Source organism: Rhinatrema bivittatum, chromosome 5 (genome assembly GCF_901001135.1).
Source record: "Rhinatrema bivittatum chromosome 5, aRhiBiv1.1, whole genome shotgun sequence".
NCBI lineage: Eukaryota > Metazoa > Chordata > Amphibia > Gymnophiona > Rhinatrematidae > Rhinatrema > Rhinatrema bivittatum.
Window position 1 is genome coordinate 66442380 of NC_042619.1, and position 15825 is coordinate 66458204.

The following is a 15825-nucleotide window of genomic DNA, read 5'->3' on the forward strand; positions in this document are numbered from 1 at the left end:
CAATTCTCAAGGGCTGGTTTGGTATAGAGGTACTAATGGAAAGGAAATTAACAGGTAAGGAAATTTCTCCATAATTCTACAGAAATAATTATTTCATCTATAGAGGTGTAGATTTGCCTTGAAGATCTTGTCTGGTAATAAGGTGGACTATAAATTTCTGTGTATTGCATATTTGTAATTTAAGAAGAAAATAATTATAAAATAGATGGCTGAGATGAAGCAAATCTTAAAAGAACAAAGTATAGTCTTCAGATAATATATTAATTTTATATAATATATGTGAGATTTGTATGTTTTCTTTGGAAAGGTGTCTACTGGTACATGATGATGCTTTTGTTTTAATTCCAGGTTGAATTGGATCCTAATTCTGGAATTTTTATTACTATGAATCCTGCAGGAAAAGGTTATGGTGGGAGACAAAAACTTCCTGATAACCTCAAACAGCTTTTCAGACCAGTTGCTATGTCTCATCCTGATAATGAACTGATTGCTGAAGTAATTCTGTATTCAGAGGGATTTAAGGATGCCAAGACACTGGGCAGAAAATTAGTGGCTATTTTTAATCTTGCCAGGTAACTCTGTTTTATATCTTTTATTTCTTTGATTTATTCACATTTCCTTTTTCTTTTTTTCTTTGCTTTACTTTCACCCCAGGTTGCTCTTAAGGGTAGTCCGTGCAGTTACTCCGAATCCTTATGATAAGGAAAGAAATATTTACAATCAAAAACCAAGCAACTGTCAAACCCATAAAAAATTGTGCTAGCCTTCCAGAAGATTCCGACAATGCTGACTTGCTTTGCTTTTGGATTTGGCCGTAGAAGCAGTCATGTGCTTTTTCCCTTATGTCTGCATATCAGTGCTCCCAGACCATAAAAGTTGGGGCCTGTATTGTTGCTGTCTGAATCCAATTTTCCTTTTTTTTTTCTCCCACCATCAAAGCGGAGTGTGATGTTGCAGTTGCATGAAAAGTATCAAGGCTTATTGGTTGAGGATAATAATCCCCGTGCTTCTGATAAGGGTAATAACTGTTGCACTGAGCGGGTTACCACCATGCATTCTTTTCTTCATTTCTGTTCTCTAGCCTTTAGGGATCCACAGTGTTTATCCCTTACTCCTTTGAATTCTTTGACTGTTTTTATCTTCACTCCTTCCTCCAAAAGGGGATTCCAGGCATCTACCATTCTCTCCTTGAAGCAGTATTTCCTGATGTTGGTTCTGAGTTGTCCCCCCTGAAGTTTCATTTCATAACCCCTAGTTCTACTGTTTCCTTTCCAACAGAAAAGGTTAGAAGTTTGTGCTTCATTAAAACCTTTCAGGTATCTGTAGGTTTGTATCATATCTCCCCTGTACCTCCAGTCTTTCAGGGTATACATATGTAGGTCCTTCAGCCTCTCCTCATATCTTATTTGATGGAGGCCTCACACTATTTTGGTTGCCCTTCTCTAGACTGCCTCCATCTTGTCTCTATTCCTTTTGAGATATGGTCTCCAGCACTGAACATAGTACTCCACGTGAGGCCTCACCAAGGACCTGTACAAGGGGATTATCACCTCTTTTTTCTTAGTGGTTATTGCTCTCCCTATGCAGCCCAGCTTTCCTCTGGCTTTAACTATTGCCTTCTCACATTGCTAGAGATCTCTAGAGACTATCACTGATGCTATGTAGCTCAGACTCTTCTGTGATACAGTCTGTTCTGTACAACATTAGAGCAAGCAGGTTTCCAAACAAACTTCCTTTCCTTTTCTTTCCTGAGGTATGGATCTCTGGCTATATCTTGTTTAATGCAGAAAATCTCACTTCTGGCAACATATGTGACACAACACATGAGCGATCAAGGTTTTTTTCATTGCTTTTTATTTACAACATTTTAAGGGCCAGATTTTCAAAGGGGTACGTGCGTAAGTTTTGGGCGTACCCCCCTGAAAACTAGCCCGAAGTTCCCCCTGCATACACCGAGGCTATGTTGAGTAGGCTTGGCGGCAAGCGCAAGCCCCGGGACGCGCGTGGTTCCGGCCCGGGGCGTTTGGGGGGCGTGGCCGAGGCCTCCGAAACTGCTCCCGGGCCTGCGAATCGCGAACCGGCGGCTGGCCCGGCGCACGCAAGTTACGCCTGCCTCGGGCAGGTGTACCTTGTGCAACAAAGGTAGGGGGGGTTTAGGTAGGGCTGGGGGGTGGGTTAGGTAGGGGAAGGGAGGGGAAGGTGGAGGGAATGGAGGCAGGCTGCGCGGCTTGGCGCGCGCAGGCTGCCAATTTTGCACAGCCTTGCGTGCGCCGATCCCGGATTTTAACAGATACGCATGGCTATGCGCGTATCTATTAAAATCCCACGTACTCTTGTTTGCACCTGGTATGTGAACAAAAGTATGCGTGTGCGCAAATTTGTAAAATGTACCCCTAAATATTTTATACAATGCTTTTAATCTTCAGCATTCACATAGCATTCACTAAGGTAAAAGCCTGAACAAATCTTACTTTCTAGGGGCTGCCTCTCCTCTCTACTTATGGTTTCTGTCTTCTTCTGGAGTTCCTGGGCCTCTCTCCTGCTCTCCTCTGAGTCTACAATATATCCTGCTCTGTGAGCCATCCGGTTCCTATAATTCTCCGTCTTAAGGTAGCGCGGGTTCCCTGTACGTACCAGGATCAGTCCAGACTGCTGGGTTATGCCTCCCTTCCAGCAGATGGAGTCAGAGAAAAACTGAAAGGCACCCCCCATATAACCTGGTGTGCCACCTTCAATCCCTCAGTATTTCTCTGACTCCAGCAGATTGAGAGACCATAACCTGCGGTCCTGATCTTATCTAAATTTGGAAGGGTTCTTCTGACAAGTTTGATTAAAACAAAGGGGAGAATCCTTTGACTAGATCAATTTCAAAAGGATAGATAAACAAAAAAAACCCAGCTTGATGGAAGGACACAGGCAGGTGAGGCAGGACATTGTCCTACAGCCATTTCCCGGAGATTTTTCCCTGACCTGGTGAGCTACGGGGGAGGATTTACTGGTGGGCCAGTCACTTTCCCCCTTCTTTGCCAATTAAGAGAAGTAACATTCCTCTGGGGCAGTGCTTACACAGAGAAGTAAAATTCCTCTGGTGGATGATTGGTCTGGTGGCTCAGGGAGGTTGTTCCCCTGTTTTTGAGGGCTGATTAAAACTAGTACAAAAAAAAAATATAAGGAGAGTGCGTGAAATAAATAAAAGAAGTTTGTGTAATTTAAAAGCGTACCTTTTCTTCGGCCCTAGCCTGCCTCGACCTCCCAGTCCTCCGGAGGGGGTGGCGTGTCACCCAGCTAATTTGCGCGCTTTCTGCATGCCACGGGGGACTGTTTGTGGTGCTTGTGGAGAGCCGGGGTACCGGCTCTCCCGCGAAGGCCTCTGCTCCTGGTGTATTCTCGGGGGCGAGGGGCCTTCGCAGCGACCGCTTTCAGGCCAGGGATCAGCCCTGCCGTGCCCGAGGGGATATCGGGGCGAGCAGTCTGCTCGGAGGCAGAGGCCCGGCACGCTTCCCATCGGCATGAGAGCGGCGGCCATCTTGCCTCCATCGGACCCTGATGCTGATTCAGTGGGGGAGGGAGAGGATCTCCCTCCTCTTTCCCCACCGGCATTAAGCCCACAAAGACCGCGCAGTTCTCAGCCAGATTCGACTCCTCCCTCAAATTTACCCAAGGGGAGGCCCTTAAAGAGGCAACACCCGTTTTCCTCTCAGTTTGTTTTGCTTCTACATAAGGCTTATGTAGAAGCTGAAGCTGACTGGGAAAGCCAGTCTCCTGCCCAGGCTAAGTTTTTTAAGGCTTCGGCGGACCAGGAGAGGCCTGGACCGTGGTCACCCTGCGCTATCCCGGGGGATTGGCTATCCATTCCTCTTCCACCTACGGATCCGATAACTCAGGACCCCTCCACCTCTGATGTGAGCGATGATGTGGACAGTGTCGCTCCGGTGGAGGGGGATGATCCGCAGGTGCTCCGTTTGTTCTGCAAGGAGGAACTGGACCCATTGATTTCCCTTGTGCTTCAGGAGCTTGAGATCCCAGTACCACAAGCAATACCGGATTCTTCACCGGGAGACTCGGTCTTATTGGGGCTTAGAGCTCCACCTCAAACCTTTCCTTTCCATCCAAAGCTTTTCCAGCTTGTGTCCTGGGAATGGGATACCCCTGAAGCCACCTTATGGGTTAGCAGAGCCATGGAAAAGCTTTATCTGCTCCCTAATGAGTCTCTGGATCTTCTTAAAATTCCTAAAGTGGACTCTGCAGTCACGGCTATTGCCAAACATACTACCATTCCTGTAACAGGAGGCACAGCACTCAAGGACCTACAGGATAGGAAGCTGGAAGTTTTGCTTAAGCGGATTTTTGAAGTGTCCGCTTTGGGAGTACGGGCCGCTGTCTGCAGCAGCCTTCTGCAGAGGACTACTCTCCGTTGGGTTCAACAGATGCTTACAGCCCCAGGACCTTTCTTCGGGGGAAGCTGAGCAAGCAAACTGCATGGAATCTGTGGTGGCCTATACGGCAGATACTTTGTATGATCTCCCCTGCACCTCTGCCCGCACTATGTCTTCGGCGGTTTCCACAAGGCGGCTGCTATGGCTCCGAAACTGGTCGGGGAATGCCTCCTCTAAGTCGCAGCTGGGTTCCTTTCCTTTCAGGGGCAAACTTATATTTGGAGACGAGCTCGAGCAGCTTATTCGTGCATTGGGAGACAACAAGGTTTACAAGCTTCCGGAAGACAAGCCCAGATCAATTCGCTCACCCGGCAGTTTTAGGGGCTGTTTTCGAGGGCAGTGCCATTTCCGCTCCAGCAGGGGTTCTTCCTCCTATGTCCCTCGGCAGACATCCACAAGGTCTCAATCATGGGCGCATTCCTTTCGTGGCAGGCGGCCTCAGTGCACTGGAGCCTCTCATGCCTTCGCCACCAACAAAGCTCCCCAATGAAGGGGCGCTGTCCCATTCCTCAGTTCCAGAGATTGGGGGGCGACTCTCCCGGTTTCACGAGGAATGGGTCAAGATTACCTCAGACCAGTGGGTTCTAGACATTATAAATCACTGTTACACATTGGATTTTGCACAACCCGTTCGCGATCTGTTTCTAGTATCTCCCAGTGGGTCTCAGACAAAGCAGCAAGTGGTTCTTCAAACGCTGTCTCGGTTGGAGGCTCTGGGAGCCATTGTTCCGGTTCCCGCAGCTGAGCGTCGGACCAGTCGCTACTCCATTTACTTCGTAGTTCCCAAGAAGGAGGGCTCGTTCCAACCGATATTGGATTTGAAGCAGTCAACAGGGCATTGCGAATCCCTCAGTTTTCCTCAGAGATCTATCATTGCGGCTGTCCACAAAGGCAAATTTTTGGCTTCTTTGGATCTGAGAGAGGCTTACCTCCACATAGGAATCCAGGAATGCCATCAGAGGTTCCTACAGTTATTGATCATGGGACAGCATTACCAGTTTCGTGCCCTACCCTTCGGGATGGCGACAGCTCCGAGGGTTTTCACCAAGGTGATGGTGGTGGTAGCAGCGAGCCTTCGGCGAGAAGGGATATTGGTGCATCCCTACTTGGACGACTGGTTCATACGAGCGAAATCGGAAGAGCTCTGCGAGAACACAGTGCAATCAGTTTTGAGTTGGCTGTATTCCCTAGGCTGGGTTGTCAATTATGCCAAGAGCTAGCTGGTTCTGTCCCAGGTGTTAGAATTTCTGGGAGCACGGTTCGACACTGGTATGGACAAGGTTTCCCTGCCTCTGGTGAGGATGGAGCGGCTAATGTCTCAGGTGCAGCGCCTGTTGGCTCTTCCCTTACCCGTGGTGTGGGACTATTTGCAAGTTCTTGGTTTTATGGCATCTACCCTGGAGTTGGTTCCTTGGGCTTTTGCTCATATGAGGCCTTTGCAGAGGGCGCTACTTGCTCGTTGGGACCCCAGGTCAGAAGAGTTCCAACTGCTGTTACCACTCCTCGAACTGGGCAGGTCCAGTCTGGATTGGTGGTTGATCCCGGATCACTTGCTTCGAGGCGTGGATCTGGAACCTCCTCAATGGACGAAGGATGACAGCCTGACAGGTTGGGGGGCAGTCTGTCAGTCGCAATCGGTGCAGGGCTTTTGGACACTGTCGCAGACCAAGTGGTCCATCAATCGCTTGAAAACCAGGGCGGTATGCTTGGCGCTGCACCAATTTCTTCCACTGGTTCACCACCGGGCGGTACGGATCTTATCTGACAATGCGACCACCGTGGCTTTCATAAACCGGCAAGGGGCTACGAAGAGTCGACTAGTAGCCTCCGAAGCGGACATCTTAATGGCCTGGGCGGAACGCAATCTGTCTCAAATAACGGCATCCCACATAGCCGGAGTCGACAACGTTCAGGCGGACTTCCTCAGCCGGCAGCGGCTATCTCCCGGAGAATGGGAACTGTCAGAGGAGGCGCTGCGGCTCATCACCAGCCGGTGGGGGACTCCCCGGTTAGACTTAATGGCGACTCGTTTGAACGCAAAAGCGTCTCGTTTCTTCAGTCGCAGAAGGGAGCACGGCTCGGAAGGGGTGGATGCTCTGGTTCTTCCTTAGCCTCCAGATATTCTCCTTTACGTGTTTCCTCCATGGCCGTTGGTGGGAAAGGTTTTACACCGGATTGAATCCCACCAGGGGCAGGTTGTTCTGATGGCTCCGGAGTGGCCGAGAAGGCCGTGGTTCGCAGATCTGGTCAACCTGGCAGTGGACGGCCCCTTGCGCCTCAGGCATCTGCCGAACCTCCTCCGGCAGGGCCCAGTATTTTTCTATCAGGCCGATCGCTTTTGTCTAGCGGCTTGGCGTATGAGAGGCGACAATAAAGAAAGAAGGGCTACTTGGAGACGGTTTATTACTACTCTTCTCCACGCTTGTAAAACTTCTACTTCTGCTACCTATGTTCAGGTATGGAAGGTGTTTGATACGTGGTGCCATGGGTTGAGTGTGTCCCCGCGGCAGGCTGCCATTGGTCACATTCTTGCCTTCTTGCAGGATGGCTTAAAGAAAGATTTGGCGTACAGCTCGCTCCGGGTGCAGGTAGCGGCCTTGAGCCGTTTTCAAGGTAAGGTTGATGGTACTTCCATTGCTGCTCACCCGGACATGACCAGATTCTTGAAGGGTGTCAAACACTTAAAGCCGCCGGTGCACGCAATCTGTCCTTCATGGAGTTTAAATTTGGTTCTCCGTGGCCTGTGTGGTCCTCCTTTTGAACCTTTGAAGTGAGCTACGCTGAAGGATTTAACACTTAAGATGGTGTTTCTCGTGGCTATCTGTTCTGCTAGAAGGGTCTTGGAGCTTCAAGCGTTGTCCTGTAGGGAGCCTTTTCTTCGCATTTCTGACTCTGGGGGTTTCCCTTCGGACAGTACCTTCATTCTTGCCTAAGGTGGTATCGGCCTAAGGTGTTATTGCCTAAGGTGGTATCGGCCTAAGGTGGCATCGGCCTTCCATGTCAACCAGTCAGTTGAGTTGCCGGCATTCTCAGATGAGGATAGGATTTCTCATCAGGCTCAGGATCTGAAGAGGTTGGATGTTCGCAGAGTCCTCTTGCGGTACTTGGAGATAACTAAACAAACCAGAAACTGATCTAATATTGCAGTAGCGACCAAGACAAGAGGATCAGTGAACACCAGGAGTTCTTTATTCTGCACAAAACATCATAAAAAGCCCGACTCAGGCTGAGTTTCGCTCTTTGAGCTGCTTCAGGGGCTATTATGTGTAATGTCAGTGGTTTGTCTCCATACAACAGTTCAGCCTCTTAAGAAATGCTTAAACAATTACCACCGCCACTCAAATGCCGCCGTTAACACTTTAGCGACTAACTCCGCTTCATCCGGACAGGAACTCAGCCGAATAGATACCAACGTTTAGACAGTCATTTCCGGGAGATTTACCGGGCGGCCACTTGGAAATCTTTGCACATGTTTGCTAAGCATTACCGTTTGGATGTTCGGGATCCGAAGGTGGATTCTTTTGGCAGCAGTGTGCTTCAAGCGGGACTCTCCAGTCATTTCCGGCAGTAAATTTGATGACTTTGACTGTCTAAACGCTGGTATCTATTCGGCTGAGTTCCTGCCCGGATGAAGCAGAGTTAGTCGCTGAAGTGTTAACGGTGGCATTTGAGTGGTGGTGGTAATTGTTTAAGCATTTCTTAAGAGGCTGAACTGCTGTATGGAGACAAACCACTGGCATTACACATAATAGCCATTGAAGCAGCTCAAAAAGCGAAACTCGGCCTGAGTCGGGCTTTTTATGATGTTTTGTGCAGAATAAAGAACTCCTGGTGTTCACTGATCCTCTTGTTGTGGTCGCTTGGAGATAACTAATCCTTTCCGATTGTCCGACCATCTTTTTGTCTTGTGGAGCGGTCCTACAAAAGGGACTAAGGCTTTTAAGACTACTATTGCCTGCTGGTTGAAAAACGCTATTGCTTCAACTTACATATGTCACGGGCGTCCAGTACCGGATGGGCTTAAGGTGCATTCTCTTAGGTCGCAAGCAGCGTCCTGGGCAGAAAGCCAATGTGTCTCGCCCCAAGAGATTTGCCGGGCAGCCACTTGGAAATCTTTGCACACGTTTGGATGTTCAGGATCCGAAGGTGGATTCTTTTGGCAGCAGTGTGCTTCAAGCGGGACTCTTCAGGTCCCACCCCTTTTAGGGCAGCTTGGGTCTGGACTGATCCTGGTACGTACAGGGAAAGGAAAATTAGTTCTTACCTGTTAATTTTCGTTCCTGTAGTACCAAGGATCAGTCCAGATGCCTGCCCATAGGCAGGAGAGTCCACTCGGCTACTTGTATTTTCTCTTTGCAGATTTTTTCAGAGCCTACACACCTACGCAACACAGTTCTTTTTGTCACAAGTTATAGTTTTTAAGAGGTTACTTTTTGACTTGATCTAGTCATTGGTTGTTTAAAATATTTTACATTCATTTTGCTTTGATATTGATTATACTGAGGGATCACAGGTGGCACACCAGGTTATATGGGGGGGGGGGGGGGGGGGGGGGTGTGCCTTTCAGCTTTTCTCTGACTCCATCTGCTGGAAGGGAGGCATAACCTAGCAGTCTTAACTGATCCTTGGTACTTCAGGAACGAAAATTAACAGGTAAGAACTAATTTTTCTACCAGACAGCTCGGTCTGTCCTTTACAGAGTTCTGAGGGTTTTTTTTATATATGCTCCTTCACAGTGGAATGTTAAATAAAATTATATGACCAAATCTCTGTGACACTGGGATGGGAGCCTTCCTAAAGTGGTGGATGAATCTGGAAGTTCTAAAAGGTAGGTCTCTCTCTGCAGTTTCCACTGCATCAAGTGACTTTGTCTACTGATGCCTTCATAAAGTGGTGGGAAGCCCAGACCATAGCGGGATGGACACAGGGATCTTGGATCTCAGCAGAGAATCATCTACAGGTCAACCACCTGGAATTGCAAGCGATCCACTATGCTCTAAGGACTTTTTCTCAATTTGTTTTAGGAAAGAGAATATTGACCCAGACGGTCAACCAAATGACAATGTTGATGTCTCTAGGCAGAACCTGAAATATTTTTGTAGTAGTTACACTTTAATTTAGTTTTCTGGATTAAATAGGTTGTATTTTGATGTTCTGTTTATTTTGTATTTAGAATTGTATGGATTATTTAAGGTATATTTTATTATTTTTGTGTTTTTGTTTTGGGTGTTACGATCCCTCCTGTGGCTGCGCCACAGGAGGCAGCTCACCTTTTCCTCTGGAGGCCGCTCCGAAGCCAGGTCCTCGCCTGCGTACTATCCAGGATTTGCTCCAGGGCCTGGGAGGCCTCGATGTGCTTGGGGCCTGCCTGAGGCTTGCTTGGCTTTGCTTGGACTTCCTGGTTCGGGCCACGCCCTCTCCCTAGGGGTCAGCCCGCGGCACTCCGCCTCAGTTATAGGGCCAGTGAGGGGCGGTCCATGTGAACTCCTCCCAGGGAGTTGCCTGCATACAGCAGTATAAAAGGACCTTCACTTCAGTTCCTGTTTGCCTTCGGATTGAGTCTCACAGTCGTCTGTGCTTCCTCATCAATCCAGGTCCCCCGTGGTCGGCTCTTGCTTTGATGGCTCACTGTCCTATGTCTTGCCTATTGCCTTGATGTTGGTTCCAGATGTTCCTAGATGTTTGTTCCTGATCCAGTTCCTGATGTTTCTACTTGCTTCAGACTGCCAGGAGTGCAGTATCCCGCTTCAGACTGCCAGGAGTGCAGTAACCCGCTTCTTCCCTGCGCTTGTCCCGTTCTCTGCGTGGTCCTTGACCAGCCTCTTCGGGCTGTGTAGGGCGCGCAGTGGGACAGGGTGGTCTGCAACCAGCCCATTGGGTCCGCCCGTGAAGGTGGGCTGAGTAGGGCGCCCTGAGTGACAGTGCTAATGTCCTCCTTCCCAGCCCTCCTTTGTTGATGTCCTCACTTCAGCCCTCGTCTGTGATGTCCTCACTTCAGCCTTCGTCTATGATGTCCTCGCTGCAGCCCTCGTCTGTGATGTCGTCTGTGTTCCAAGGACTCCGTCTGCCCTCATCCTCTGTCCGGCCTGCTGCCCAATGCCGTTACCCAGCGGCAGGTCCAAAAAGGGCTTGGAACAGTCGGAGGACCGTTCATCAATCAACATTGCGTTGTTGGTTGCCGTGGGCGTGCAGGTCCGGTTGAGGGTCAGACCTTGTTCTCTATCCCTTGCTTCAGCTATGCCTCGCCTAGCTCTCCATGCTTGCACCGGCTCACATCCCACGGTGTGACTTGGGGCTCCTCCCTGAGTCTCGCTGTGGTCCAAGGGCTCACTACACCTGCTCTAGAGGTGACCGCGCTCCTCGCGCTCGCAACAGAATCCGAAAGGCCTCCAAGCCCTCGGTTCGTCAGAAGCGTGGAGGACGCGCTCGTAACATTGGGATTATGTATAAGAACATAAGAAATCGCCATGCTGGGTCAGACCAAGGATCCATCAAGCCCAGCATCCTGTTTCCAACAGAGGCCAAACCAGGCCACAAGAACTTGGCAAGTACCCAAACACCGAGAAGATCCCATGCTACTGATGCAATTAATAGCAGTGGCTATTCCCTAAGAAAACTGGATTAATAGCAGTTAATGGACTTCTCCTTCAAGAACTTATCCAAATCTTTTTTGAACCCAGCTACTGTGGTGTGTATGGTTGATGTTTCACTCCTGTTATGCAGGGGTTTATGTCAATCATATTAAAAATTAGTGTTAATTCTTTATAATGAATTCTGGATTGTACTGGCAGCCAGTGCAGTGGTGATGTGTCAAATTTCCTTGTCCCTAATAAAAGTTGTGCTGACATATGTGGTCATGGTAGTGTTTGTGTGGTCACAGTTGTGTTTTGTGAGGATGGGGAGTTTGTGACCTACAAAATTTAAATACTTCAAAACAGTTTATAAGCTTTTGCTGTAGAACTTCTGCTTGGGACATTGTCTTTTTTAAAAGTATTGGGGCAAAGTTAACTATTTGGGAATATTATTTAGTGTGTTTGTGTGTTTGTGCTTTTAATAGTCAGTAAGGCAGCGAATAAACAGAAGTTAGACTGTTTGTAGTTTTAAATAGTCAGTCAGTAAGGCAGCTAGTAAGCAATAGTTAGAGTGTTTGTATATTAAAAACAAAAAAACAAAGAAAAAATTAGCCAGAAGCTAGGAATAAGCTAGGAGCGGTGTATACCTAAGTAAAAAGGTTGAAAAGTTCAGTTCAGTTACTCACCTTGGAAAGGTGTTGAGGTAGTGTGATTTGGTTTGATTAAGTACCAACATTTGTTAATCAAGAGAGCAGTGAGTCACTCTGGCTGACTAACTGAAGTTAGACTGTATTTCCCAACCCTCCCACCCCAGCACATCCTTTAATTTATAGGGAGGTGCCACTTACAAAAAAAACCAAATAAAACAAACAAAAACAACACTTATAGAGAGTTTGATCATTCCCCTGTAGGCCACTACTAGACATATAGTGAATTCACTAATACATTTAAATGACATTAATTAGACACATTCCTACTCCCATAGCAACCTAAAACTTAAGTAGGAACTGATCACATTTGAGATGAAGGCAACAGTCCAGCAGTAAGAGGGGGGCTTCCCAGTCTTTTGCATCGAGTGTCATATGTATGATTTTTTATCCGCCGGTGAGAAATTGTACATATGCATGCCATGCAAAGAGCTCCTGGCTCTCAGAGAACGAGTCTGATCTCTGGAGGGTAGAGTGGCAGACCTGGTGGAGCTGAGGGAAGACAGGTATATAGATGAGACCTTCAGGGCCATAGTAGCCAAGTCCCAACTTCAGTCTGGCAGCCCTGGTGCTGCCTTGGAGGAAGAAGGTCTCATGATTGGAGAGCATCAACCTGGTGCAGCAGGAAAGGATCCTGTAGCAAGGACCTGCTCTCCAGGTGATACATTGTCCTTTCGCACCGAGGATATCTCCCCAAGGCCTACTGCCCAGGAGGGAAGGGTTAGGTCGGCCTTCATAATTGGTGATTTGATTATTAGGAATATAGATAGCTGGGTGGCTGGTGGGCATGAGGATCGCCTGGTAACATGCCTACCTGGTGCAAAGGTGGTGGACCTCTCATGTCACCTAGATAGGATTTTAGACAGTGCTGGGGAGGAGCCAGCTGTCGTGGTACATATGGGCACCAACGACATAGGAAAATGTGGGAGGGAGGATCTGGAAGCCAAATTTAGGCTCTTAGGTAGAAAGCTTAAATCCAGAACCTCCAGGGTAGCATTCTCTGACATGCTCCCTGTTCCACTTGCAGGTCACCAGAGGCAGGCAGAGCTCCGGAGTCTCAATGCGTGGATGAGACGATGGTGCAAGGAAGAGGGATTCAGTTTTGTTAGGAACTGGGGAATCTTTTGGGGAAGGGGGAGTCTCTTCCGAAGTGATGGGCTCCACCTTAACCAGGGTGGAACCAGACTGCTGATGCTAACCTTTAAAAAGGAGATAGAGCAGCTTTTAAACTAGAACAAAGGGGAAAGCCGACAGTCACTCAATGGTTCAGAGAGAGGTATCTTCAAAGGATACTAATGATGCATTAGAATTAGGGCATTCCGACAGTGAGGTTCCAATAATAAGAAAAGTAGTCCAAGTGCCTGTAGCTAAAAACTCACCTGAGCTAAAAAATTCTAACTTATCCCTATCAATTAAAAAGCAGAAAGAAAATACAAACAAAAAACAAACTTTGAAATGTTTGTATGCTAATGCCAGAAGTCTAAGAAGTAAGATGGGAGAATTAGAATGTATATCAGTGAATGATGACATAGACTTAATTGGCATCTCAGAGACATAGTGGAAGGAGGAAAACCAATGGGACAGTGCTATACCGGGATACAAATTATATCGCAATGACAAAGAGGAGCACTCAGGAGGTGGTGTGGCACTTTATGTCCGGGATGGCATAGAGCCCAACAGCATAAACATCCTGTATGAGACTAAATGCACAATTGAATATTTATGGGTAGAAATCCCTTGTGTGTCGGGGAAGACTATAGTGAGAGGAGTATTCTACCATCCACCTGGTCAAGATGGTGAGACTGACAGTGAAATGTTAAGATAAATTAGGGAAGCTAACCAAATTGGTAGTGCGGTAATAATGGGAGACTTCAATTACCCCAATATTGACTGGGTAAATGTTTTGTCTGTACATGCTAGAGATATAAAGTTCCTGGATGGAATAAATGACATTTTTATAGAGCAATTGGTTCAGGAACCTACAAGAGAGGGAGCAATTTTAGATCTAATTCTCAGTGGAGCACAGGATTTGGTGAGAGAGGTAACGGTGGTGGGGTCGCATGGCAATAGTGATCATAATATGATCAAATTTGAATTAATGACTGGAAGGGGGACAATAAGCAAATCCACGGCTCTCGTGCTAAACTTTCAAAAGGGAAACTTTGATAAAATGAGAAAAATAGTTAGAAAAAAACTGAAAGGAGCAGCTACAAAGGTAAAAAGTGTGCAAGATGCATAGTCATTGTTAAAAAATACCATCTTAGAAGCACAGTCCAGATGTATTCCGCACATTAAAAAAGTTGGAAAGAAGGCAAAATGATTACTGGCATGGTTAAAAGGGGAGGTGAAAGAAGCTATTTTAGCCAAAAGATCTTTATTCAAAAATTGGAAGAAGGAACCAACAGAAGAAAATAGGATAATGCATAAGCGTTGGCAAGTTAAATGTAAGACATTGATAAGACAGGCTAAGAGAGAATTTGTAAAGAAGTTGGCCGTAGAGGTAAAAACCTTTTAAAATATATCTGAAGCAGAAAGCCTGTGAGGGAGTCAGTTGAACCGATAGATGATTGAGGGTTTAAAGGGGCACTTAGAGAAGATAAGGCCATCGCGGAAAGATGAAATGATTTTTTTGCTTCGGTGTTTACTGAAGAGGATGTTGGGGCGGTACCTGTACTGGAGAAGATTTTCATGGGTAATGATTCAGATGGACTGAACCAAATCACGGTGAACCTAGAAGATGTGTTAGGCCTGATTGACAAACTGAAGAGTACTAAATCACCTGGACCGGATGGTATACACCCCAGAGTTCTGAAGGAACTAAAAAAATGAAATTTCAGATGTATTAGTAAAAATTTGTAACCTATAATTAAAATCATCCATTGTACCTGAAGACTGGAGGATAGTTAATATAACCCCAATATTTAAAAAGGGCTCCAGGGGTGATCCGGAAAACTAAAGACCAGTTAGCCTGACTTCAGTGCTAGGAAAAATAGTGGAAAGTGTTCTAAACATCTAAATCACAGAACATATAGAAAGACTTGGTTTAATGGAACAAAGTCAGCATGGCTTTACCCAAGGCAAGTCTTGCCTCACAAATCTGCTTCACTTTTTTGAAGGAGTTAATAAACATGTGGATAAAGGTGAACTGGTAGATGTTGTGTACTTGGATTTTCAGAAGGCTTTTGACAAAGTTCCTCATGAGAGGCTTCTAGGAAAAGTAAAAAGTCATGGAATAGGTGGCGATGTCCTTTCGTGGATTACAAACTGGCTAAAAGACAGGAAACAGAGAGTAGGATTAAATGGACAATTTTCTCAGTGGAAGGGAGTGGGCAGTGGAGTGCCTCAGGAATCTGTATTGGGACCCTTACTTTTGAATATATTTATAAATGATCTAGAAAGAAATACGACGAGTGAGGTAATCAAATTTGCAGATGATACAAAATTGTTTAGAGTAGTGAAATCACAAGCAGATTGTGATCAATTGCAGGAAGACCTTGTGAGACTGGAAAATTGGGCATCGAAATGGCAGATGAAATTTAATGTGGATAAGTGCAAGGTGATGTATTTAGGAAAAAATAACCCATGCTACAGTTACACAATGTTAGGTTCCATATTAGGTGCTACTATCCAAAAAAGAGATCTAGGCGTCATAGTGGATAACACATTGAAATCATCGGTTCAGTGTGCTGCGGCAATCAAAAAAGCAAACAGAATATTGGGAATATTGGGAATTTTTAGAAAGGGAATGGTGAATAAAACGGAAAATGTCATAATGCCTCTGTATCGCTCCATGGTGAGACTGCACCTTGAATACTGTGTACAATTCTGGTCGCTGCGTCTCAAAAAAGATATGATTGTGATGGAGAAGGTACAGAGAAGGCGACCAAAATGATACGGGGAATGGAACAGCTCCCCTATGAGGAAAGACTAAAGAGGTTAGGACTTTTCAGCCTGGAGAAGAGACGGCTGAGGGGGGATATGATAGAGGTGTTTAAAATCATGAGAGGTCTAGAACAGGTAAATGTGAATTGGTTATTTACTTTTTCAGATAATAGAAAGACTAGGGGGCACTCCATGAAGTTAGCATGGGGTACATTTAAAACTAATTAG

General features: G+C 46.6%; 1 protein-coding gene across 1 annotated transcript in view; it reads left to right on the forward strand.

The window, feature by feature from the left end:
• Positions 1-15825, forward strand: part of DYNC2H1 (dynein cytoplasmic 2 heavy chain 1) — a 1848033-nt gene that overhangs the window by 586788 nt on the left and 1245420 nt on the right. Inside the window, exon 35 of the mRNA XM_029602426.1 lies at positions 349-572. Within this exon, the coding sequence (XP_029458286.1) occupies positions 349-572 (224 nt within the window). The remainder of the gene's footprint in view (positions 1-348; positions 573-15825) is intronic.